General features: G+C 40.0%; 1 protein-coding gene across 5 annotated transcripts in view; it reads left to right on the top strand.

Annotated features, from left to right (window-relative positions):
- The window catches only part of Schip1 (Schwannomin interacting protein 1), a 465465-nt gene that overhangs the window by 109285 nt on the left and 330057 nt on the right, over positions 1-26123 (top strand). For 4 of the 5 annotated variants that reach the window (XR_011032731.1, XR_011032730.1, XM_068292219.1 and 1 more), the window contains exon 2: positions 21858-22434. The exons of the other annotated variant lie outside the window; for it this stretch is intronic. Coding sequence is in view for 2 of the 4 variants with exons in the window: in XM_068292219.1 (XP_068148320.1) it covers positions 22279-22434 (156 nt within the window). In the remaining 2 variants the exon portion in view is untranslated. The remainder of the gene's footprint in view (positions 1-21857; positions 22435-26123) is intronic. 5 annotated transcript variants of the gene reach the window in all.

Raw genomic sequence — 26123 nt, 5'->3', positions numbered from 1 at the left:
ACGCTGGTGAACATCATATTGAGGGTTCCACACTGGCGAGCAATACTCTAAAGTAGGGCGAACTAACGAAGTGTATAAAACCTTTGTTAAGTTCCGGTCATCAATTTCTTTGGCCCAACGTTTTATGAAGCCGAGAAGACAGCATGCTCTATTGACAATTGAAGATATATAAAAATTGAATGAATGTTTTGGATCAAAAATAACGCATAGCGCCTTTGAATAAAGGTACACAATAGGAATATAAACAAACGACTGAATGTCATAAATGAGCACTTAGAGGCATTAAGGAGTAATTTATTAACGTGGCACCAATCACAGAACGCATCGAGATCTGATTGCAAGTACGTCATCCGCAAACATGAGGACGCGTGAATGAGCCAGACCAAGGGCAAATCATTTATAAACAGGGTAAATAACAGTGGGTCCAGACGACTGCCTTGGTGGACACCTGAGGTAACTCGAATAGTCTTAGACATTAAGAACGAAAAGACACATTTGGGTTCTACCAATAAGATACGATTTTAACCAAGCCAAAAGTTTCGGGCAAAAGCCCTAAATGTTAAGTTTCGAAAAAGGCATAGAATAATCAACCGTATCGAAAGCCTTACTAAATTCGGTATAAATAACATCAGTTTGACACTTTTTACGGAAGCCATGGTTTACAAGGGTAGTCAATTCTAAAAGGTTGGTAAGCGTAGCCATGCTGACAAGGAGAAGTAGTGGATCTGGATAGGTGCTGAAGGGAAGACTTAATAATTTTCTTATACAGCTTAGGTATTGCGGAAAGTTTGGCAATGCCACGGTAGTTAGAAATATCAGATTTGTTGCCCTTTTTAAAAAGCTGAATAATAAAAGACCCTTTCCAAGCATCAGGAAAGCTTCAAATCTCACTCAAAGAATAACCGAGATAAAGGCTTACAAAGAAAAATCGAACACATTTTAAGGATGCAACAAAGAATATTACGGGTACGAAAAAAGGACTACATCGAAGATAAGTTAGAGATAGCACAGTCTTCAGTAATCCTATGAAAAAACATACAATTAAAATATGGGATGGGGAAGGAGTAGGATGTGGGATGCGAAGCAGTAGTAGAAGTCGACTGAAAGAATTTAGCAAACAGATCCGCAATGTCTGAGTCATTATTAGCTGTCTGGCAATTAAGTCTGAAGGTGGAACGTAGTAATTAGAGCGTCGTCTAGATTTAACAAAGTTGTTAAATCTTTTGGGGTTCTTATAGAATTCAACCTTGCAGCGCACGAAATAATTATTGTAGCAGTAAGTATTTAAGAGACGAAACTGAGATTTCGCTACACAATAATTTGCATAGTCAAGTCGCGAACCAGTTTTTTTAAACCTTTTATAATATCTCGATTTAATGTTTCAGAGACTAGACCTACATGTGAACCAGACCGGCGCACTGGAGACGGTAGAGACATTCACATAAGAAACGCATTTATCAATTAGAGAATTAAGATCAGAGGAGAAAATATTCACTGCACAATCTATATCACAGTACTCAAATAGAAATGACCAATCAAAAGAGGAAATAAGGTTGTTAAGAAGATTGAAATTTGTTGTACGAAAACATCTACGTCGAGAAACTGAGATGTTATTAAATGAATTAGTAACGGAATTGTAAGAAATAATAACTTCAATGATAGGGTGATAAACATGTTGAGATGAAGGAATTAAGAAAGATGGGTTGTCATCAAACAGACAAGAAATATTAGGCAAGTTGAAATCACCTAAGACTATAAGGAAATCACGATCTTTAAGACGACTTAAAATAGTTTTCAAAGCATCTGAATGGTGCATGTAGGTCATGATATCAGAAGCTCGAGGATCAAGAAATATATATATAAATATATAAAGTTGGAACATGTAACTTCGACGTAAATAAACTCAACACCAAAGGGCAGATCAAGAGGCACAACACTTGAACACAGATTCGAGTCCAACGCCACGACGACCAACACGATCAAGCCTATAAAAAATAAAGTTATAAGAAAGAATTTCGTTATCCAATACTGAGGAATTGAGCCAAGTTTCAAAAAAAGTTAATATGTCAGCCGAAAAGATTTGGCTATCACAAAACAGTTTCGAGAGCTTGGTAAGAAGTCCTCTTACATTTTGATAATGAATGCAAAGACCTAGACGTTTTGAGTTTTTTGAATTAGAAGATAAATTAGGAAGGTGGAGATGCAACGGTAAATAACTGTACAATTAGGCCTTCTGGCCAAAAATTAGGGTCTACCATAGCTGAGAAATACTCCTTTAATACTGTAATTTTAAAAGAGGACATTTCACGAGGGCTAGAATCTTAAACTTTTTAATTAAAGCCTTAGCAAGGCATATTACCAATGTAAGCTGCCACAGACGTCTCATAAGTATCTAAAGCAAGCCTAGAGATAAAAATTTTTTTGCAATGAGGCACTACAGTTAGTGGAGGTAGAGGAGCATTGGAATCAACAAGTGATTAAGAGCCTGCATGATCCTGTAATTGATCAGAGTTCCCGTGAGGGATAGATTGAGGTACACCATGGCTTGTACTGGGTACTTCAATCTTATTTATTTATTTATTTATTTATTTACGTCAACTAACACAGCAGTCGACGAAAAAGATTAAGCTAAAGACAGATAGTAATAGAAATAAGGTGAGAAAGGTTGTTAAAAGATTGGCAAAGAACACGAAGAGGTTCGTGAAGAGAGTAGTTAGTCAGACATCTATTAAGGTGAATAGGAAAAAAGTTTCTGGTCCGACGTGAGGGAACACAAAAATACAGCGTATCTAGTAAATTGGTAGAAATGACTTCGCCGTTGACTAGTTTATGGAGAAAGAGAATGCCAAAAACAAGCCTACGGTTATAAAGTGAAGGAAGATTAATAAGAAGAAGTCTGTCAGAATAAGAAGGTAGGCGAAGACCCGGGTCCCAATTTAGAACGCGTAGCGCAAACTTAAGGAATTGCTTCTGTACCGATTCAATACTACGCTGGTGAACATCATATTGCGGGTTCCACACTGGCGAGCAATATTCTAGAGTAGGGCGAACTAACGAACTGTATAAAACCTTTGTTACATAGGGATCATCAAATTCTTTGGCCCAACGTTTAATGAAGCCGAGAAGGCTGCTTGCTCTGTTGACAATTGAAGAAATATGAACATTAAATGAAAGTTTAGGGTCAAACATAACGCCTAAGTCTTTGAATGATGGAACACAATCTAACAGAACAGACTTAATAGAGTAATGAGCTAGGAGCGGAGACAAACGACTGAAAGTCATAAAAGAACACTTAGAGGCATTAAGGTGTAATTTATTAACGTGGCACCAATCACAGAACGCATCGAGATCTGATTGCAAGTACTGTTGGAAAGAAGGATCATTATAGGAATAACAAATCTTGACGTTATCCGCAAACATGAGCACGCGTGAATAAGCCAAGGCCAAAGGCAAATCATTTATAAACAATGTAAATAATAGTGGGCCCAGATGACTGCCTTGTGGTACACCTGACGTAACTCGAACAGTTTTAGATATCGAGGAACGAAAAGACACCTTTTGGGTTCTGCCAATAAGATACGACTTTAACCAACCCAATAATTTTGGTGAAAAACCCATGATGTTAAGTTTCGCGAGAAGCAAAGAATGATCAACCGTATCAAAAGCCTTAATGAAGTCAGTATAAATAACATCAGTTTGACACTTTTACGGAAGCCATGATGTACTAGGGTAGTCAATTCTAAAAGGTTGGTAAGCGACGAACGACCTTTCATGAAACCATGCTGACAAGGAGAAATAGTGGATCTGGATAGATGTTGAAGGGAAGACGTAATAATTTTCTCAAACAGTTTAGGTATTGCCGAAAGTTTGGCATCCGATTTGCTACCCTTTTTAAAAAGTGGAATAATAAATGACTCCTTCCAAATATCAGGAAATCTACAAGTCTCACTCGATATAAAGAATAACCGAGCTAAAGGCTTAGATAGGGAAATCGAACACATTTTAAGGATGCAACTAGGTATATCATCAGGCCCGGGAACGAAGGAAGACTTCATAGATGACAAGCTAGAGAGAATACAGTCTTCAGTAATACTGGGAAAAAACATACAATTTAAATGTGGGATTGAAAAGGGATAGGGTGTGGAATCCGAAACAGTAGTAGAATATGTCGACTGAAAAAATTTAGCAAACAGATCTGCAATATTTAAATCATTATTAGCAGACTGGTCGTTAAGTCTGAAGGTGGAAGGTAGTACATTAGAGCGTCTTTTGGAATTGACAAAGTTGTAAAATCTTTTGGGGTTCTTATAAAATTCAGCCTTACAGCGAACGAGATAATTGTTGTAGCATTGAGTATTTAAAAGACAAAATTGAGATTTGGCTATACAATAATTTGCATAGTCAAGTCGCGAACCAGTTTTTTTAAATCTTTTAAAATATCTCGATTTAATGTTACGAAGATTAGAGAGCCTACGTGTGAACCAGACTGGCGAGCTGGAGACGGTAGAGACATTCACATAAGGAACGCATTTATCAATTAGAGAATTAAGAGCAGAATAGAAAAACTTCACTGCACAATCTATATCGCAGCACTCAAATAGAAACGACCAATCAAAAGAAAAAATAAGGCTGTTAAGAAGATTGAAATTTGTTTTACGAAAACATCTACGACGAGAATTTGAGATGTTTTTAAATAAATTAGTAACGGAATTGTAAGAAATAGTAACTTCAATGGTAGGATGATAAGGATCTTCAGGTTTCACTAGTGGCTGTGTTTGCGATACAGCACTAACAGTGGGATCAGAAACAAAAACAAGATCAAGGATTCTTTTAGAACAGTTAAGGAAAGAATTCAACTGATATAGTGGACATTCAAGTAGGCTATCAAGAAAAACATGTTGAGATGAAGGAATTAAGAAAGATAGATTATCATCAACAAGCCAAGAAATATTAGACAAGTTAAAATCACCTAAAACTATAAGAACATCACGATCTTTAAGACGACTTAAAATAGTTTTCAAAGCATCTGCATGGTGCATGTAGGTCATGATATCAGAAGCTCGAGGATCAAGAAATATATATATAAATATATAAAGTTGGAACATGTAACTTCGACGTAAATAAACTCAACACCAAAGGGCAGATCAAGAGGCACAACACTTGAACACAGATTCGAGTCCAACGCCACGACGACCAACACGATCAAGCCTATAAAAAATAAAGTTATAAGAAAGAATTTCGTTATCCAATACTGAGGAATTGAGCTAAGTTTCAGAAAAAGTTAATATGTCAGCCGAAAAGATTTGGCTATCACAAAACAGTTTCGAGAGCTTGGTAAGAAGTCCTCTTACATTTTGATAATGAATGCAAAGACCTAGACGTTTTGAGTTTTTTGAATTAGAAGATAAATTAGGAAGGTGGAGATGCAACGGTAAATAACTGTGCAATTAGGCCTTCTGGCCAAAAATTAGGGTCTACCATAGCTGAGAAATACTCCTTTAATACTGTAATTTTAAAAGAGGACATTTCACGAGGGCTAGAATCTTAAACTTTTTAATTAAAGTTGTTGGCTAACGGCTGCGCCCTTGCGGAGCCCCAAACTGCTCGTCTTATATGATGCGGCCTTCGGATGATTTCCACCGAGGCGGCTTCGAGGCACTTGCGATTGGCAAGAAATGAGATGACCAGGTTGACTTCAATCGGTTGCTTTATTTTCTTAACCTAAAAACTATAGTACAATTGTCGGCGGGCACAGAAGGTGCAACCGCATCGACCGAGATTAATTTCAAGAGTAAAAATCAAGTGCAGCAAATCACGCTGTCTTTTACAAAATTCAAAGTTCTGTAAATTTCCATAGAAGAAATAAGAAAGAAAAGAATTGAAGTAACGGATCTCCAAGTTTGTCACTTCAAAGTAACTTGCGCTGTTCTTGGTCTCTCTCTCTCTCTCTTCGTTCGTTTTCTCTTTTTAGCAAAGAGAGTCTGGCTTCAGTTGCAGCTTAAACATTCTCCCCCCTTTGATGATGACGATCTTCATCATCAAATTCACGTCTGGAAGACTCCTGCGAAAAGAAAACTGAAACGAGAAAGTAACAATTTAACGCTTAGGTGTAGGAATGGTGTCATTCTCTATCCAATTCTCCTGAATAGGCAATGGACAGAGTTTGGCTACCGGTCGTTTCATGAGTCCTTTGACTGTCTTCAAAGTCACCACTCTCACTAGTCCATCGGGTCCTGCATGTGTCTCCATAACCCGACCTAGAGGCCATTGATGAGAAGGGAAACGTTCGTCCCTGATGAGCACTATGCATCCAATTGTTAGATTTTCCTTGGTCTGCAGCCATTTTGGTCTCCTTTGTAATCGTGATAAATATTCCGAGTTCCATCTTCTCCAAAACTGTTGTGCATAATATTCACAATTCTTCCATCGATCAATCAGAGTAACTTTAGCCAATTCCGGAGCAGGAGGTGCTAAAGGCGCTTCACCCATCAGAAAGTGACCGGGTGTTAATACCATTAAATCGTCAGGATCATTTGATAGGGGACATAACGGTCTTGAATTTAAGCAAGACTCAATCTGTGCCAACACAGTTGCCATTTCCTCGAATGTTAAAACTTGTTCTCCGAGAGTTCTCTTCAGATGATACTTCATGGACTTCACTCCAGCCTCCCACAATCCACCAAAGTGTGGCGCTGATGGTGGGTTGAAATGCCAGTTGATTCCTTTTTTCAATAATGTTGGCGCAATATGTTTCGTAATGTACGAACAATATGCCAGTTTGTCCACTTGCAATTTTTTGTTGGCTCCAATCAAATTAGTACCGCAGTCACTATAAACGTCTGTGCATAGGCCACGTCTGCCAATGAAACGGTTAAATGCTTCTATAAACGCATCTGAGGTCAGATCTCCAACTGGTTCCAAATGAATGGCCTTTTTCACTAGACATACGAACACAGCAATATATCCCTTCTGGGATACAGGTCCTCTTCCTTTGCAGGGCGAAATATTTACGGGTCCAGCGTAGTCCACTCCAACGGATGAGAATGCTCTAGAAGGGCGTACCCGTACTGCAGGTAACATTCCCTTTTTCTGACCTGCAAATTGAGGCTTCATCTTAAAACATGTGATACATTTATGAATTCCAAACCGAACTGCATTGCGTCCATTAACAATCCAGAATTTCTTCCTTATAAAATTCAGCGTTAGTGAGGTTCCACCATGCAAGGTGCAAATATGACTGTAAGATATGACGAGATCTGTGAAAGGATGTTTATACGGTAATATATAAGGATATTTTTCATTTATGGGCAACAGGGAATCTCGGAGCCTGCCTCCGAGACGTAAAACACGTTCGTTCGAATCAAAATACGGATTAAGAGACAGGAGTATGCTGTCCTTCGCTATTACCCTGCCTTCCGATAGCGCCTTCCATTCAGAGTTAAAACAATCCTTCTGCACCATCCTAATCAATTCACGTAGGCCCTCTTCTAATTCCACAATTGAGAGTCCAGGTCCTCTTCGTTCTGCCACAGATGTTCGACAATTATATACGAAACGTTTTATATATGATATAATCCAGACGAGTCGTGTATACGATGAATACTTGCTGATAAATGCTACACTTGGCATTTCTTCCACTGATATCTTATGGCACGTCACCCTTTTGACTTCAGTGTCAACAACCGACAGCGAATCCTGATCAATAGCATTACAAGGCCATTCGATGTCCGATCCTTGTAGCCATGATGGCCCATGCCACCATAATTCACACGATGCCAACTTGGTTGCACTCGTGCCACGGCTTAGATAATCTGCAGGGTTATCTTTCGAGGCGACGTGTCTCCATTGCCTTTCGTCTGAGATTTCCAGGATTTTGTTTATTCGATTGGACACAAATACTTTCCAGTTGGCAGCTCCACCACGGATCCAACTGATGGTTATCATAGAATCTGACCAAAAAATAGTGTTCGAATAATTAATGTTAATTCTTAGATTCTCTTTTAGATACTTATACATTTTGGCTGCTTCAAGCGCAGCACATAACTCTGCCCTAGGTATGGTTAGTTGTTGTTTAGTTGGCGATACTCTCCCCTTTGACAATAGCAACTCTGTGTGATACTTATCCTCTCCAATTGGGAAGCGCAAGTAAGCCGTAGCTCCATATGCTCGTGACGAGGCATCGCAAAACAGGTGCAATTCAGCCACACCACCCGGTAGCCCCCATGTAACATGCCGTGGTATTCGTATAGTTACTATGTTTGGTAACTCTTTTACGAATTTCTCCCATTCTCTCTTAATAGTGTCCGGTAGTGTGCTATCCCAGCCAATTTTCTCCTTCCACAGTTGCTGCATGAAAATTTTGGCAGTAATCATTATCGGACTAAGCCATCCCATGGGATCAAACAGTCGTGCAATTGCTGATAGTATTGTCCTCTTTGTTGGTGAGCTCATTGGTGGAACGACATGCAAAGCAAAACGGAATTCATCTTCTTTGGGACTCCAGTATAGACCTAACGTGCGAATAGTATCTACCTTCCATGTGTAACAATCCGCTTGATTCTCGATGCTCAACTGGTATGTTCTCTAATAGCTTTGTGCAATTACTCGCCCACTTCCGTAGTTTGAATGTACCACTACGAAGCATTCCAATCACTTGGTTCTTGACATCCTCCGTTTCTGCAATACTGTCGCCACCAGACAGTATGTCATCTACATACATTTGATGATTTATAACATCCACCGCCAGTGGATACTTCTCGCATTCATCCATAGCTAATTGTTTCATAACTCTCATGGCTAAATAAGGTGCGGAGCTCGTTCCAAACATCACCGTTGTGCAGGCATATTCTTCCACATAATCACTTGTGTCCGGATTCCATAGAATACGCTGGTACTGCGCGTCGTCGGGTGGAATATTAATACATCTGTACATTTTTTCAACATCCGCCATAAATACCCATTTTAGCCCTCGCCAATTGAGAATGATTCCTTGAAGATGTACGTGCAATTTTGGACCTATTGCTAGAATCTCATTAAGCGATTTTCCATTACTCGTCTTGCTCGATCCATCGAAGACAACTCGTACCTTCGTAGTTGATGACGATTCCTTTATGACTGGGTGATGCGGTAGGTAGCAATGATCGACTCCCCCAATGCAGGATTGCCCTTCTTACTAGCCCGTGACGTTACACGTTCCATTTGACCCAGCTCCAGATACTCATTTATCGTGCCAACATAAGCGTTCTTCAAACTCGCATCGTTACGCAACCGTCTGTCCAGAGAATGTAATCGTTTTAACGCGCTCTTATATGATTCTCCAATTACCATTGATTCGTCCAAGTATGTTAGAAAAGGAAGACGAACAACATATTTCCCAGACGGCATTCGGCTATGTGTCTTAACGAAGAAATCTTCGCACCAGTTATCCTCTACTGAAACCCCACGTGGCTCCTCGTCGAATTGTTCTAGCTCCCAAAACTTACATAACAATTGTTCAAGTATCTCATCAGCTTCCTTCCTTCGTACCGTTATGGTGTAGGACGATCTCCTACCAGCTTCTTGATTCGTTTTTCCTGATACAATATATCCCAAATGCGTATTTTGCGCCAGAGGCATACCACGTATTCCTCGATGCACTTCTCCCAACATCAGCTCATCGTAGACGTCATTTCCCAACAAAATATCAACTCCTTGTGGACTGAAGAATTTAGGGTCGGCCAACGGTAAGCCCTTCAGATGAGTCCACTCTTCAAACGGTAGTCGTTTGATTGGCATGCGCTTACTCACTAGAGGTATTACTGACGCGAGCAGCTTGTATTTCGCATGTGGGTTGTAGATTGATCTTATGACTAGCTCCACCTCTGCTGCCGCATCTGTAATTTTTGTATCTGCTAATCCAGTAATCGTGATGTGAGCCTGTTTGCGCCGTAAACGTAGCTGCTGAGCTGCATTCTCTGAAATGAACGAAACTTGTGAACCTTGATCCAAAAACGCTCTAAACTGTAAGGGATAGCCTTCTATCGACTCTACCCACACCATTGCTGTTGGTAATAAAACCTCGTCTTTGTGCCTTACCGCAGTTTCTGTTGTACTCTTTCCAATTAAAGCATTCGCAGATGCTGTTGGGATAACTCCCTTCCTTAGTGTGCCAAGCGGCCTCTCGCATCCTGATTTGTCTACATGAAGTAGTGTATGATGCCGTCCTTGACATTTTTCACAATTTACCGCACTGTCACATGCATCTATTCGGTGATTTGGTCTAAGGCATCGAAAACACAGTAGATGCCTCACTACACACGCCTTTCGTTCCGATAGCCTCATCTCCTGGAATATCCTGCATACTCCGATAAGGTGTGCATCCCCTTGACACACAATGCATAGGTCCGTCTCTCGAGTAACAAATGAAGCCTTTGTGTAGTTCTGGTTAACTCGTAACCCATGTACACCTGGCTTTGCATTCCGATGTCTATCCCGTGATAGAGTTCCCTCGATATTACCTGCTGACGCCGTAATCATTGTTCTGTACTGTGTTTCAAGATACTGACTGAGCTCCTCAAAGCTCGGCAAATTCTGCGTTGAAGATATTGACCGCTCCCAATCCACTCTTAATTGATTCGGTAATCTCTTCATCATGTAGTACACTAAAATTTCAGACTGTTGTCGCACATCCACACCAGTCTTCTCCAATGAATTCACACATGAGCGGGAAGTTTGCACAAATCTTCTCAAACTTTCCGCATCTCCATATTTTATTGGTAATTGCTGATCGAACACATCCATGTAATGTAAAAATAACACTCGTTTGTTATCATACAAATTTATCAACATTCTCCAAGCCACTTCATAGTTCGCCGCTATTAGCGTTAGATGTTCAATATCCTTAGCTGCGTCTCCAACCAACGAATCCTTCAAATAATGAAAACGATGTAAGTCCGTCAGCTTGTCGCAGTGGTGTACTCTTGTTAAAAACACCTCTTTAAACGCCGGCCACTCAATAAATTTCCCGCTGAAGGTAGGCAGTTTAACTGTTGGGAGTTTCACTTCCTCCAAACATGGTCCCATTTGTTCATGCACCGTCTGATGCAAACAAGACTCATCAAATGCAGTCGACGCAGGGATTCTCCGATCCTTATGTCTCTGCAACTCATTTCGAATCTCAGCTACTCCCATTATGTAGGTTTCTTCGAAACAGTCTCTGATGTCTTTGTCAAAATATCTGCCCTTTATTTCCGCATTATCTCGTTCTTGAATCAGTTGGTGATGATTGCGCTGAAAATCTGCGTGAAGGTGGGCAATCGAGTCCAATCTGGCTTCCAGATGACTCTCGGTATGTCCCGACTCCTCCGATTTATATCGCGCCAATGACTTCTCCAGCGAAGTGAGCAATGTGATTTGCTCGGTAACAGTTTTTCAGCCATAATGAACACCTACCCAAACACATCAACGTTAAATTGTACTCACCCGAATCAGTCTATCCACTGGCAATCACACTCTAAATCCAATCGCCAAGATCATTCCTCCCGGGTTTCGGCACCAAAAATATGTTGGCTAACGGCTGCGCCCTTGCGGAGCCCCAAACTGCTCGTCTTATATGATGCGGCCTTCGGATGATTTCCACCGAGGCGGCTTCGAGGCACTTGCGATTGGCAAGAAATGAGATGACCAGGTTACTTCAATCGGTTGCTTTATTTTCTTAACCTAAAAACTATAGTACAATTGTCGGCGGGCACAGAAGGTGCAACCGCATCGACCGAGATTAATTTCAAGAGTAAAAATCAAGTGCAGCAAATCACGCTGTCTTTTACAAAATTCAAAGTTCTGGAAATTTCCATAGAAGAAATAAGAAAGAAAAGAATTGAAGTAACGGATCTCCAAGTTTGTCACTTCAAAGTAACTTGCGCTGTTCTTGGTCTCTCTCTCTCTCTCTTCGTTCGTTTTCTCTTTTTAGCAAAGAGAGTCTGGCTTCAGTTGCAGCTTAAACATTCTCCCCCCTTTGATGATGACGATCTTCATCATCAAATTCACGTCTGGAAGACTCCTGCGAAAAAAAACTGAAACGAGAAAGTAACAATTTAACGCTTAGGTGTAGGAATGGTGTCATTCTCTATCCAATTCTCCTGAATAGGCAATGGACAGAGTTTGGCTACCGGTCGTTTCATGAGTCCTTTGACTGTCTTCAAAGTCACCACTCTCACTAGTCCATCGGGTCCTGCATGTGTCTCCATAACCCGACCTAGAGGCCATTGATGAGAAGGGAAACGTTCGTCCCTGATGAGCACTATGCATCCAATTGTTAGATTTTCCTTGGTCTGCAGCCATTTTGGTCTCCTTTGTAATCGTGATAAATATTCCGAGTTCCATCTTCTCCAAAACTGTTGTGCATAATATTGACAATTCTTCCATCGATCAATCAGAGTAACTTTAGCCAATTCCGGAGCAGGAGGTGCTAAAGGCGCTTCACCCATCAGAAAGTGACCACAATCCACCAAAGTGTGGCGCTGATGGTGGGTTGAAATGCCAGTTGATTCCTTTTTTCAATAATGTTGGCGCAATATGTTTCGTAATGTACGAACAATATGCCAGTTTGTCCACTTGCAATTTTTTGTTGGCTCCAATAAAATTAGTACCGCAGTCACTATAAACGTCTGTGCATAGGCCACGTCTGCCAATGAAACGGTTAAATGCTCCTATAAACGCATCTGAGGTCAGATCTCCAACTGGTTCCAAATGAATGGCCTTTGTCACTAGACATACGAACACAGCAATATATCCCTTCTGGGATACACGTCCTCTTCCTTTGCAGGGCGAAATATTTACGGGTCCAGCGTAGTCCACTCCAACGGATGAGAATGCTCTAGAAGGGCGTACCCGTACTGCAGGTAACATTCCCATTTTCTGACCTGCAAATTGAGGCTTCATCTTAAAACATGTGATACATTTATGAATTCCAAACCGAACTGCATTGCGTCCATTAACAATCCAGAATTTCTTCCTTATAAAATTCAGCGTTAGTGAGGTTCCACCATGCAAGGTGCAAATATGACTGTAAGATATGACGAGATCTGTGAAAGGATGTTTATACGGTAATATATAAGGATATTTTTCATTTATGGGGAACAGGGAATCTCGGAGCCTGCCTCCGAGACGTAAAACACGTTCGTTCGAATCAAAATACGGATTAAGAGACAGGAGTATGCTGTCCTTCGCTATTACCCTGCCTTCCGATAGCGCCTTCCATTCAGAGTTAAAACAATCCTTCTGCACCATCCTAATCAATTCACGTAGGCCCTCTTCTAATTCCACAATTGAGAGTCCAGGTCCTCTTCGTTCTGCCACAGATGTTCGACAATTATATACGAAACGTTTTATATATGATATAATCCAGACGAGTCGTGTATACGATGAATACTTGCTGATAAATGCTACACTTGGCATTTCTTCCACTGATATCTTATGGCACGTCACCCTTTTGACTTCAGTGTCAACAACCGACAGCGAATCCTGATCAATAGCATTACAAGGCCATTCGATGTCCGATCCTTGTAGCCATGATGGCCCATGCCACCATAATTCACACGATGCCAACTTGGTTGCACTCGTGCCACGGCTTAGATAATCTGCAGGGTTATCTTTCGAGGCGACGTGTCTCCATTGCCTTTCGTCTGAGATTTCCAGGATTTTGTTTATTCGATTGGACACAAATACTTTCCAGTTGGCAGCTCCACCACGGATCCAACTGATGGTTATCATAGAATCTGACCAAAAAATAGTGTTCGAATAATTAATGTTAATTCTTAGATTCTCTTTTAGATACTTATACATTTTGGCTGCTTCAAGCGCAGCACATAACTCTGCCCTAGGTATGGTTAGTTGTTGTTTAGTTGGCGATACTCTCCCCTTTGACAATAGCAACTCTGTGTGATACTTATCCTCTCCAATTGGGAAGCGCAAGTAAGCCGTAGCTCCATATGCTCGTGACGAGGCATCGCAAAACAGGTGCAATTCAGCCACACCACCCGGTAGCCCCCATGTAACATGCCGTGGTATTCGTATAGTTACTATGTTTGGTAACTCTTTTACGAATTTCTCCCATTCTCTCTTAATAGTGTCCGGTAGTGTGCTATCCCAGCCAATTTTCTCCTTCCACAGTTGCTGCATGAGAATTGCTGATAGTATTGTCCTCTTTGTTGGTGAGCTCATTGGTGGAACGACATGCAAAGCAAAACGGAATTCATCTTCTTTGGGACTCCAGTATAGACCTAACGTGCGAATAGTATCATTACCTTCCATGTGTAACAATCCGCTTGATTCTCGATGCTCAACTGGTATGTTCTCTAATAGCTTTGTGCAATTACTCGCCCACTTCCGTAGTTTGAATGTACACCTACGAAGCATTCCAATCACTTGGTTCTTGACATCCTCCGTTTCTGCAATACTGTCGCCACCAGACAGTATGTCATCTACATACATTTGATGATTTATAACATCCACCGCCAGTGGATACTTCTCGCATTCATCCATAGCTAATTGTTTCATAACTCTCATGGCTAAATAAGGTGCGGAGCTCGTTCCAAACATCACCGTTGTGCAGGCATATTCTTCCACATAATCACTTGTGTCCGGATTCCATAGAATACGCTGGTACTGCGCGTCGTCGGGTGGAATATTAATACATCTGTACATTTTTTCAACATCCGCCATAAATACCCATTTTAGCCCTCGCCAATTGAGAATGATTCCTTGAAGATGTACGTGCAATTTTGGACCTATTGCTAGAATCTCATTAAGCGATTTTCCATTACTCGTCTTGCTCGATCCATCGAAGACAACTCGTACCTTCGTAGTTGATGACGATTCCTTTATGACTGGGTGATGCGGTAGGTAGCAATGATCGACTCCCCCCAATGCAGGATTGCCCGTCTTACTAGCCCGTGACGTTACACGTTCCATTTGACCCAGCTCCAGATACTCATTTATCGTGCCAACATAAGCGTTCTTCAAACTCGCATCGTTACGCAACCGTCTGTCCAGAGAATGTAATCGTTTTAACGCGCTCTTATATGATTCTCCAATTACCATTGATTCGTCCAAGTATGTTAGAAAAGGAAGACGAACAACATATTTCCCAGACGGCATTCGGCTATGTGTCTTAACGAAGAAATCTTCGCACCAGTTATCCTCTACTGAAACCCCACGTGGCTCCTCGTCGAATTGTTCTAGCTCCCAAAACTTACATAACAATTGTTCAAGTATCTCATCAGCTTCCTTCCTTCGTACCGTTATGGTGTAGGACGATCTCCTACCAGCTTCTTGATTCGTTTTTCCTGATACAATATATCCCAAATGCGTATTTTGCGCCAGAGGCATACCACGTATTCCTCGATGCACTTCTCCCAACATCAGCTCATCGTAGACGTCATTTCCCAACAAAATATCAACTCCTTGTGGACTGAAGAATTTAGGGTCGGCCAACGGTAAGCCCTTCAGATGAGTCCACTCTTCAAACGGTAGTCGTTTGATTGGCATGCGCTTACTCACTAGAGGTATTACTGACGCGAGCAGCTTGTATTTCGCATGTGGGTTGTAGATTGATCTTATGACTAGCTCCACCTCTGCTGCCGCATCTGTAATTTTTGTATCTGCTAATCCAGTAATCGTGATGTGAGCCTGTTTGCGCCGTAAACGTAGCTGCTGAGCTGCATTCTCTGAAATGAACGAAACTTGTGAACCTTGATCCAAAAACGCTCTAAACTGTAAGGGATAGCCTTCTATCGACTCTACCCACACCATTGCTGTTGGTAATAAAACCTCGTCTTTGTGCCTTACCGCAGTTTCTGTTGTACTCTTTCCAATTAAAGCATTCGCAGATGCTGTTGGGATAACTCCCTTCCTTAGTGTGCCAAGCGGCCTCTCGCATCCTGATTTGTCTACATGAAGTAGTGTATGATGCCGTCCTTGACATTTTTCACAATTTACCGCACTGTCACATGCATCTATTCGGTGATTTGGTCTAAGGCATCGAAAACACAGTCGATGCCTCACTACACACGCCTTTCGTTCCGATAGCCTCATCTCCTGGAATATCCTGCATACTCCGATAAGGTGTGCATCCCCTTGACACACAATGCATAGGTCCGTCTCTCGAGTAACAAATGAAGCCTTTGTGTAGTTCTGGTTAACTCGTAACCCATGTACACCTGGCTTTGCATTCCGATGTCTATCCCGTGATAGAGTTCCCTCGATATTACCTGCTGACGCCGTAATCATTGTTCTGTACTGTGTTTCAAGATACTGACTGAGCTCCTCAAAGCTCGGCAAATTCTGCGTTGAAGATATTGACCGCTCCCAATCCACTCTTAATTGATTCGGTAATCTCTTCATCATGTAGTACACTAAAATTTCAGACTGTTGTCGCACATCCACACCAGTCTTCTCCAATGAATTCACACATGAGCGGGAAGTTTGCACAAATCTTCTCAAACTTTCCGCATCTCCATATTTTATTGGTAATTGCTGATCGAACACATCCATGTAATGTAAAAATAACACTCGTTTGTTATCATACAAATTTATCAACATTCTCCAAGCCACTTCATAGTTCGCCGCTATTAGCGTTAGATGTTCAATATCCTTAGCTGCGTCTCCAACCAACGAATCCTTCAAATAATGAAAACGATGTAAGTCCGTCAGCTTGTCGCAGTGGTGTACTCTTGTTAAAAACACCTCTTTAAACGCCGGCCACTCAATAAATTTCCCGCTGAAGGTAGGCAGTTTAACTGTTGGGAGTTTCACTTCCTCCAAACATGGTCCCATTTGTTCATGCACCGTCTGATGCAAACAAGACTCATCAAATGCAGTCGACGCAGGGATTCTCCGATCCTTATGTCTCTGCAACTCATTTCGAATCTCAGCTACTCCCATTATGTAGGTTTCTTCGAAACAGTCTCTGATGTCTTTGTCAAAATATCTGCCCTTTATTTCCGCATTATCTCGTTCTTGAATCAGTTGGTGATGATTGCGCTGAAAATCTGCGTGAAGGTGGGCAATCGAGTCCAATCTGGCTTCCAGATGACTCTCGGTATGTCCCGACTCCTCCGATTTATATCGCGCCAATGACTTCTCCAGCGAAGTGAGCAATGTGATTTGCTCGGTAACAGTTTTTCAGCCATAATGAACACCTACCCAAACACATCAACGTTAAATTGTACTCACCCGAATCAGTCTATCCACTGGCAATCACACTCTAAATCCAATCGCCAAGATCATTCCTCCCGGGTTTCGGCACCAAAAATATGTTGGCTAACGGCTGCGCCCTTGCGGAGCCCCAAACTGCTCGTCTTATATGATGCGGCCTTCGGATGATTTCCACCGAGGCGGCTTCGAGGCACTTGCGATTGGCAAGAAATGAGATGACCAGGTTGACTTCAATCGGTTGCTTTATTTTCTTAACCTAAAAACTATAGTACAATTGTCGGCGGGCACAGAAGGTGCAACCGCATCGACCGAGATTAATTTCAAGAGTAAAAATCAAGTGCAGCAAATCACGCTGTCTTTTACAAAATTCAAAGTTCTGGAAATTTCCATAGAAGAAATAAGAAAGAAAAGAATTGAAGTAACGGATCTCCAAGTTTGTCACTTCAAAGTAACTTGCGCTGTTCTTGGTCTCTCTCTCTCTCTCTTCGTTCGTTTTCTCTTTTTAGCAAAGAGAGTCTGGCTTCAGTTGCAGCTTAAACATTCTCCCCCCTTTGATGATGACGATCTTCATCATCAAATTCACGTCTGGAAGACTCCTGCGAAAAAAAAAACTGAAACGAGAAAGTAACAATTTAACGCTTAGGTGTAGGAATGGTGTCATTCTCTATCCAATTCTCCTGAATAGGCAATGGACAGAGTTTGGCTACCGGTCGTTTCATGAGTCCTTTGACTGTCTTCAAAGTCACCACTCTCACTAGTCCATCGGGTCCTGCATGTGTCTCCATAACCCGACCTAGAGGCCATTGATGAGAAGGGAAACGTTCGTCCCTGATGAGCACTATGCATCCAATTGTTAGATTTTCCTTGGTCTGCAGCCATTTTGGTCTCCTTTGTAATCGTGATAAATATTCCGAGTTCCATCTTCTCCAAAACTGTTGTGCATAATATTGACAATTCTTCCATCGATCAATCAGAGTAACTTTAGCCAATTCCGGAGCAGGAGGTGCTAAAGGCGCTTCACCCATCAGAAAGTGACCACAATCCACCAAAGTGTGGCGCTGATGGTGGGTTGAAATGCCAGTTGATTCCTTTTTTCAATAATGTTGGCGCAATATGTTTCGTAATGTACGAACAATATGCCAGTTTGTCCACTTGCAATTTTTTGTCAGAGACAAAAACAAGATCAAGGATTCTTTTAGAACAGTTAAGGAAAGAATTCAACTGATATAGTGGACATTCAAGTAGGCTATCAAGAAAAACATGTTGAGATGAAGGAATTAAGAAAGATAGATTATCATCAACAAGCCAAGAAATATTAGGCAAGTTAAAATCACCTAAAACTATAAGAACATCACGATCTTTAAGATGACCAAAAATAGTTCGTAAAGCATCAGCATGGTGCACGTAGATCATGCGGAAAGTTTGGCAATGCCACGGTAGTTAGAAATATCAGATTTGTTGCCCTTTTTAAAAAGCTTAATAATAAAGGACTCCTTCCAAGCATCAGGAAAGCTTCAAATCTCACTCGATATAAAGAATAACCGAGATAAAAGCTTAGATAGGAAAATCATATTTTAAGGATGCAACAAGGAATATTATCAGGCCCGGGTACGAAGTAAGACTTCATAGAAGATAGGCTAGAGATAACACAGTCTTCAGTAATACTATGAAAAAACATACAATTTAAATGTGGTATTGAGAAGGTATAGGATGTGGGACACGAAACAGTAGTGGAATAAGACGACTGAAAGAATTTAGCAAACAGATCTGCAATGTCTGAAACATTATTATCTATTTGGCAGTCTGAACGTAGTAAATTAGAGCGTGTTTAGAATTAACAAAGTTGTAAAACCTTATGGGGTTCTTATAGAATTCAACCTTAAAGCGCACAATATAATTATTGTAGCATTGAGTATTTAAAAGACAAAATTGAGATTTCGCTACACAATAATTAGCATATTCAAGTCGCGAAACAGTATTTTAGACCTTTTAAAATTTCTCGTTTTAATGTTTCAGAGATTAGACAGCCTATGTGCGAACCAGACCGGCGCACTGGAAACGGTAGAGACATTTATCGATTAGAGAATTAAGAGCAGAGTAGAAAATAGAAATGACCAATCAAAAGAGGAAATAAGGTTGTTAAGAAGATTTAAATTTGTTTTACGAAAACATCTTCGACGAGAAACTGAGATGTTATTAAATGAATTAGTAACGGAATTGTAAGAAACATTAACTTCAATGGTAGATCAAGAATTCTTTTAGAAGAGTTATGTAAAGAATTCAACTGATATAGCGGACATTTAAGTAGGCTATCAAGAAAAACATGTTAAGATGAAGGAATTAAGAAAGATAGATTGTCATCAATTACGTGAATTCATTTTGTTTTCTACCGTTGAGGTTTCGTTATTGGCCTTTTATGTCTGCAGATCTTCTGTGGTGCATAAAATTGGGACAGAAATTGTGCATATCATGTTAAAACATTAAACTGCTAATTAACATTAGTCCGTTACCTATGTAAGTATTAAAATCGTTTTTTAAAAAATCCAAAATTTAAAAAAAAACAAATATCTTATAAACAAGAGTCAATCTCGAATATCCAATTTCACAAACGCTTATATCATTTGCTATAATTTTTCAGACCCTTTTTTTAGTTAATTGACTTTCTTTGCAGTCGCAAGAAAAAGATGAATGTCTATTGCAACATACTTAAAAACTTGTTATGTAAATTAAGTTAAAGTTCATAACATTGCCTTCTCGAAGTAATATAATAAAAAAAAGAAATTGTAAATTAGCTAATGATTCAAACAAACTTATCCATGTTTTTTTTGTGTTAAAATTTTTGTTCGGGTTTATTTTTACTTGCGAACTATCCTAAAGACAAACATATATTGTTATATTAAATCATGAAATATATAAATAACCATGAATCATCAGTCCGCTCTGGTCTAAATGACAGTTCAAGTGGATGTCTTCTGTTGAGACATCTAATCTGCAGGCTTTGTCCAGCAGTTTGAGTGCTAGTGCATTATCATGTGTTTCCAGCCTGGTGACGTTCCGAATGCCATACCTGCGTAACCCGCACTTAATTGACGGAATTTCAATGTTTGGCTTAGACGATGTGCCCCACAGTTGCATGTATCCACAAAGATACAGTTTTCAGAATGACTTTGTAGAGCAGCAATTCGTTACAACTGCTGAGCTTAGATCACTTGCCAAGTAACCACTGCATTTTCGAGTGTTCTAAGTTAACTAAGTTCTCTTCTCACCCTCGGGTAAAGCACTCGCACCTGCGATTGACGAAAGTGATGTGCTGCGACTCATCCGTTTTGTCTGAGACATTCAATTTGCTCAGCCATGGTTCCAAAAGGTTGAGATGATCCTGGATGATAACCGATGCCACCGAAGACACTGAAGCGGAAGCAATAAGGGCAGTGTCATCAGCATAAGTGTCAATCGGCGGCGTATAAGGTATAAATAATGGGGCCCAAGTCGCTGCCTTAAGGGATGCGCTCAATCCTGTACATCGAGCATTCACTTACTGTTGGTAATAGACACTTTATGGTGACTGCATCAACAGCTTGGTAGCCAGGGCTTTTGTTCGTCTCAGGTGTGACTCCACTGATAGAAAGAGCCGCGTCTTCGTCGCTAAGTGTGCTGAATGAGGTGAAAGTGTTCGCAAGGTGCGTGGCAAACTTCGCAGCTTCGCAGCTGGATCTGCACTAAATGCCGTTTGATGGCTTGCCAGAGATTGTGATAGGTCTGATTGGGCTCAGGATTTCGTAGATAATCTGCAGTGGCTTCGTTGCGTGGTTCAAAATACAACGCTTTTAGCTTTTTGGTAGCACACTAAGATCCCTTTTATTTTATGTATTGAGGCTACTTTGCTATACAAGTCTCAGACTTCTATTTTGTCGTAGGGTGTTTGTGATCGCGTCAGGGCAGGCAAGCATGGCCCTCTGTCTTGCTGGCCGTTGTGTGCTCCTTCTTGGTAGAGTGCAGACACAAGCGGTTTTGCAGATGTCACGCGATAACTTATCCACAGTCTCGTCGGTGTCGGTGAGTTTACTGATCTCGTCAAGTTTTGTTTGATGTTTATGTTGGAGTGTTTTCTGAGTAGCCTAGTGGTCCAATCCCTCTGGTGTTTGCCATGTCCAGCACATCCAGGGTCCTTCTCGGATCGGTTGAAGGTAGAAGGGCGAGTCCCTTAGGGTTATTTATTTTTAGACCCCACCAAGTATGCTCGGCGTTAAAGACACCACCAGCCTGATACCAGGCTGCTCAGGCTTTGCAAAACATCTGTATGTCAACTATATGTCTAGGAGTGACATAGCAGGAGGCGATGTTAATATTGCCGGTGGAGGTGACAAAGTGTATTTATGACGCTTTTGATATACTTGATAAGAATTCCTGCGCTTTTTTTTCCTTTTTTTATTTGCTTGTATCCCTAAGCACACCAGATTAGCTTGAAAAACTGATAGAATGGTCATATGTAATTAATAATTATAAATTACGCTTTATAGGACATTTTTTCTTGTTTTGTTTAAAGCTCTTATGAAGAATTAATAACAAGTATTCATGGTCATATTACGTATTTTTTTATTTAATTATCACCTAAGAAGCATATAGAATAAATTATGTTGTTGCACTTTAATTATATTTTACAGAGAAGTCGGATTTACACAATTATGTTTACGGCTGACAAACTTATATTCAAGGATATAATAAATCCAAATTATCCAGGCTTTGAAATGTTTGGTTACACACTCTTCAATAAGCCAATCGAGTATTCAGCATCTGATTATAATGAATATAACTTTAACGTTAAAACAAAAAAGCAAAATGACTATAGTGACAATTTGTTAACAACTCGAGCCATCTCCATTGGAATTCAAAATTGTGACAATAGTAATGAAAATGCAGTCAGAAAAACATGCACAGATTTGAAACGGAACTTAAAAGCAACAGATATAATAACAGACAACTGTATTTCATTACTTTTACAATCTTTGAAAATTTCATGTCTACCAGACCTTTTAAATAATAGTAACCAGAATTGTTCAGAATATCACGAAATCCAGAACCGTAATGTTTTTATTAATGAAGAGACCCAATTTTTGGGGGATTTATTCAATCATAATTGGAAATTTTGGAAAAGTGGTAGACCGTGAGTTTGATTTGCTTGTACCTGGCTATAAAAAGATGGAAACGCCTAATGGATTGGAGGCAATTCATCCTTTAAAAGTAAGTGTTTGGACGGACTTAGAAAAAGCACTATACGCACTTTTGATTTATTTTATTCAATCGACACCGACCAAGTGAATTGCGTCTGCAATGCATAACTTGCACTTTGAATAAATGTAGTTGTTTATAGCGACAACAGGCGACACATGGATTCTGACATGACAAAACTTGATGGTTTCACCATATTTCGAACTGCAATCGAACAGCATCATTAGTTTCTTCAGTTATCACGATGGTTTTGTTTTATTTGGTTCTAACATCTATAATATTAATTTTTTCGAAAAAGACAAAATTTTTATGAATTGAACGGGCTATAAATGTTAAGAAGACATATAGACCCTATCTAATTTACGATTTAAAATATACCCATTTAATCATTTTAAATTTTTTTAGATATGGCAAACAAATTAAACTAACTTTATATCTTTAGTTTTGTGAAAAAAAATATATAGTCGGTATGCCGCATATTATTTATTTGACAATATTATTATAAGTATATACCATGACCTTCTGTCGTCTGAATCGGTTCCGATGGTGGTGAAAAGATGAATCTTTAAAAACATATTTACACCCATGTCTTTAAAGTACTCCAACACTTCATCCGCATTCCTATTCCAGTTATAAAAACAGCTTCAACGCATTTCCACGCCATTATTTCGTTTGGCAATAGAAACTGGCTAAATTATTATACGTACGAGGACCCGGTTTCGAATCCCAGGCTTATGTATGGATGTAGTTTTCGTAAGCCGAAGTCCTTATTTTCCAGTGCTTGTAAAATAAAGTAAGGTTGGCGTTGCTCTCTGGCGAAAAAAAAAAAGAGACAAAAAATCGACTTGACCTTCCCCGAACTTCCAACAATAACCCTCGAAAACCCGAAATACATACATTGTAATTGCATTAAAAGACAATGCAAACAAATCTCAGATTTCTCCTGTAATGCCGTGTACAACGCGACTAATATCTAAAAACATCTCCTCCATCAATAACTTGCGTGACGGCAACCTGCTGATGCTGGTTCAAAATCAAAGCGAGGCTGAAAAACTCATCAACTCACCTTCTTCACCGGGCACATGCAAAATGCATGAAACTCTAAACCAAGTAAAGGGCACAATCTACGCTCCGTACTTTCCGACGTTTCCAACGAAGATCCAACCCCAAACTAACAAAATTAACAAATTTGCTAACACAAACCTCCCAACTACCTCTTCAAATTTAACTCAAAAAGAATATGACACCAGATGAGATGAGTCTATGGACGATGTTGATACGTAATTAAAAATAAACTTTTTCCACTGCATATAATATCCACTTAACGCCTTCCAAATAATGACCCTTACAATTCTGCAATGGAATATAAACGGATATTTCAACAAATACATTAATTTATTATTATTAATTAAATAAACAAAATCGGATATTATATGTCTACAAGAGTCTAATGTCAAATATAATAATACTCATGTTGCAACTCCCAAACCATTTATTGGTTATTTTTTCAATAACTCTCCAAATCTTCATGCGAAGTATGTCTTTGGTATACTTATACGTCAAAACATCCCACACAAAACTATCAACATAATCTTTTCCACTTGCTCCATGGGCATTGAGCTTTTATCCCACCCTAATATTATAATATTAAATTCCTATATACCCCCAAACAAAGACTAATAGCCTCAGACTTAATAAATATTGTAGAGTCAGCTCATAAGCCTTTAGTATGTCGGAGACTTTAACTCTTGTAGTCCTCTTTGGGGGGTCTAGCTCTGGCAATCCCAAAGGTTATAAAGTTGAAGATCTCATAGTCAGAACAAACTTAGCTATTTTAAATGACGGCTCTTCCACCATCCATTGAACTCACAACTCTTTTACTAACATTGATCTAAGTATGACTTCCGTATCGCTAGTACCATACAGCAAATGGTCCATTTCCCAAAATTTACACGGTAGCGTTCATTTTCCTATTGCTATTGCTCGAAACTCCACCAATTAAGTAGCCTACAAAAAAGCGAGAGCCCTGTTTAAAAGAGAAGCTATCAGAGCTAAACCAGATTCTGTTAGCAATTAGCGGATATCAACAAATTAGTCGGAATCTTTCCAGGGCCTCTTAAATACATCAGAGATAATATTGTTGAGCTACAAAATTCGGTTGACATTGGCAATGCTTTTGGAACTTTGTGGTCCAATTTTTCCAGCGATAAAAACTTCTCTAATGTGTATAAAGTTAAGAAAGAAAACTTCCTCTCTCTAGCATACTCGCTCAATCACATTTCCACAGATGCTAAGTATCTTGATGCTTAGATCACATTAATTGAGCTAGAGTCAGCCCTGCAGCACGCTAATGGGAAATCTCCTGGTTATGACCGCATCTCATACCCTATGCTTCAAACCTTGCCAATAGAAGGAAAGCAAAGATTGCTATAAATTTACAACAAAATGTTAGATGCAGGTAGCTATCTGCATACTTGGAGAACGGCCATAATAACCCCATCCTTAAGACCCATATCCCTACTTCCTTGCTTGAGCAAAACACTGGGAAAAATTCTTGCCAAAAGGATCATGTGGTTTATTAGCAAAAATAAACATATCAGCCCCAACCAAACTGCATTCAAACAACAACACAGTACCATGGACTCACTATTGCATATCTATCATTACACGTCAGATGCTCTTTCCACCAAAAATCATGTAACCATCCTGGCTACTGACTTTGAAAGAGCTTTTGATCGCGTTGGTGTGCACACCGTACTGGAGCAACTTTTCCGACGGGGGGTAGGTCCTAAGACCTTCTACCTAGTGAAGAGTTAATAATACCTTAACTAATTTCTATAAATTACATAACGGCATTCCACAAGGATCACCACTCTCAGTGGTATTGTTCATAATTGCCTTCCACTCCCTAGATAATATAATACTAAAGCACAAAAAAATACAGCTCTCAGTTTACGCGGATGATGCTATAATATTCAGCAAATGCAAAAATACAAATTTACTATTTCTTACTATTAAAAAAACACTCATGGATATTTGAATATTTATAAATTCTCAGGGGCCACTCTTGCCTTAAGCAAATGTAAATTATTTCATATTTGTAAAAAACATCGTTTTACATATCCAACTCTAACGGTAAATGACAAAACGTTAGAGTATACATCTAGTCTTAAAGTTCTCAGTCTTACGCTCGCAGTAGACTTACGTTTAAGCAGCATTGTGTTAATCTTAGAGATAGCCTTAACAAGGGCCTTAATATCATTAAGTTTCTTGGGTCTAAGCATTCTCTTGTCCATCTAACATCACTAATTCATGCGACAAGATCCCTAATACTGGCCAAAATCGACTAAGGGCTGGCAACCTATGGATAGTGTGTGCCATCCAACATCAAATTGTTCTCCCCGCATACCATGCAGCAACACGCCGTAGCATTGGCGCCTTCCCCACAACTCCGACGAAATACATTTTACCGGAAGCTGGGCTTCCTGAAGTACAGACGAGAGCTGCGCAACTGACTTTTAAGCTTACACCTAAAATTCTAAGCTCGACTAACCAAATTCTGCTAAAAGACTTCAATACAACGGTTAAACAGCGACGAAGGTTCAAAGTCATGTCTACTATCCGCAGATATTCCAGTTTCTGCAAATAAACATCAACTGGATATGCCATATCGTTGGAACGAAATCAGCCCATCTCCTCCT

The sequence above is a fragment of the Drosophila tropicalis genome, unplaced genomic scaffold (assembly GCF_018151085.1).
Source record: "Drosophila tropicalis isolate 14030-0801.00 unplaced genomic scaffold, ASM1815108v1 contig_615, whole genome shotgun sequence".
NCBI classification, from domain to species: Eukaryota; Metazoa; Arthropoda; class Insecta; order Diptera; family Drosophilidae; genus Drosophila; species Drosophila tropicalis.
Note: the sequence above shows the minus strand (reverse complement) of the source record. Positions and strands in the feature narration are given on the sequence as shown.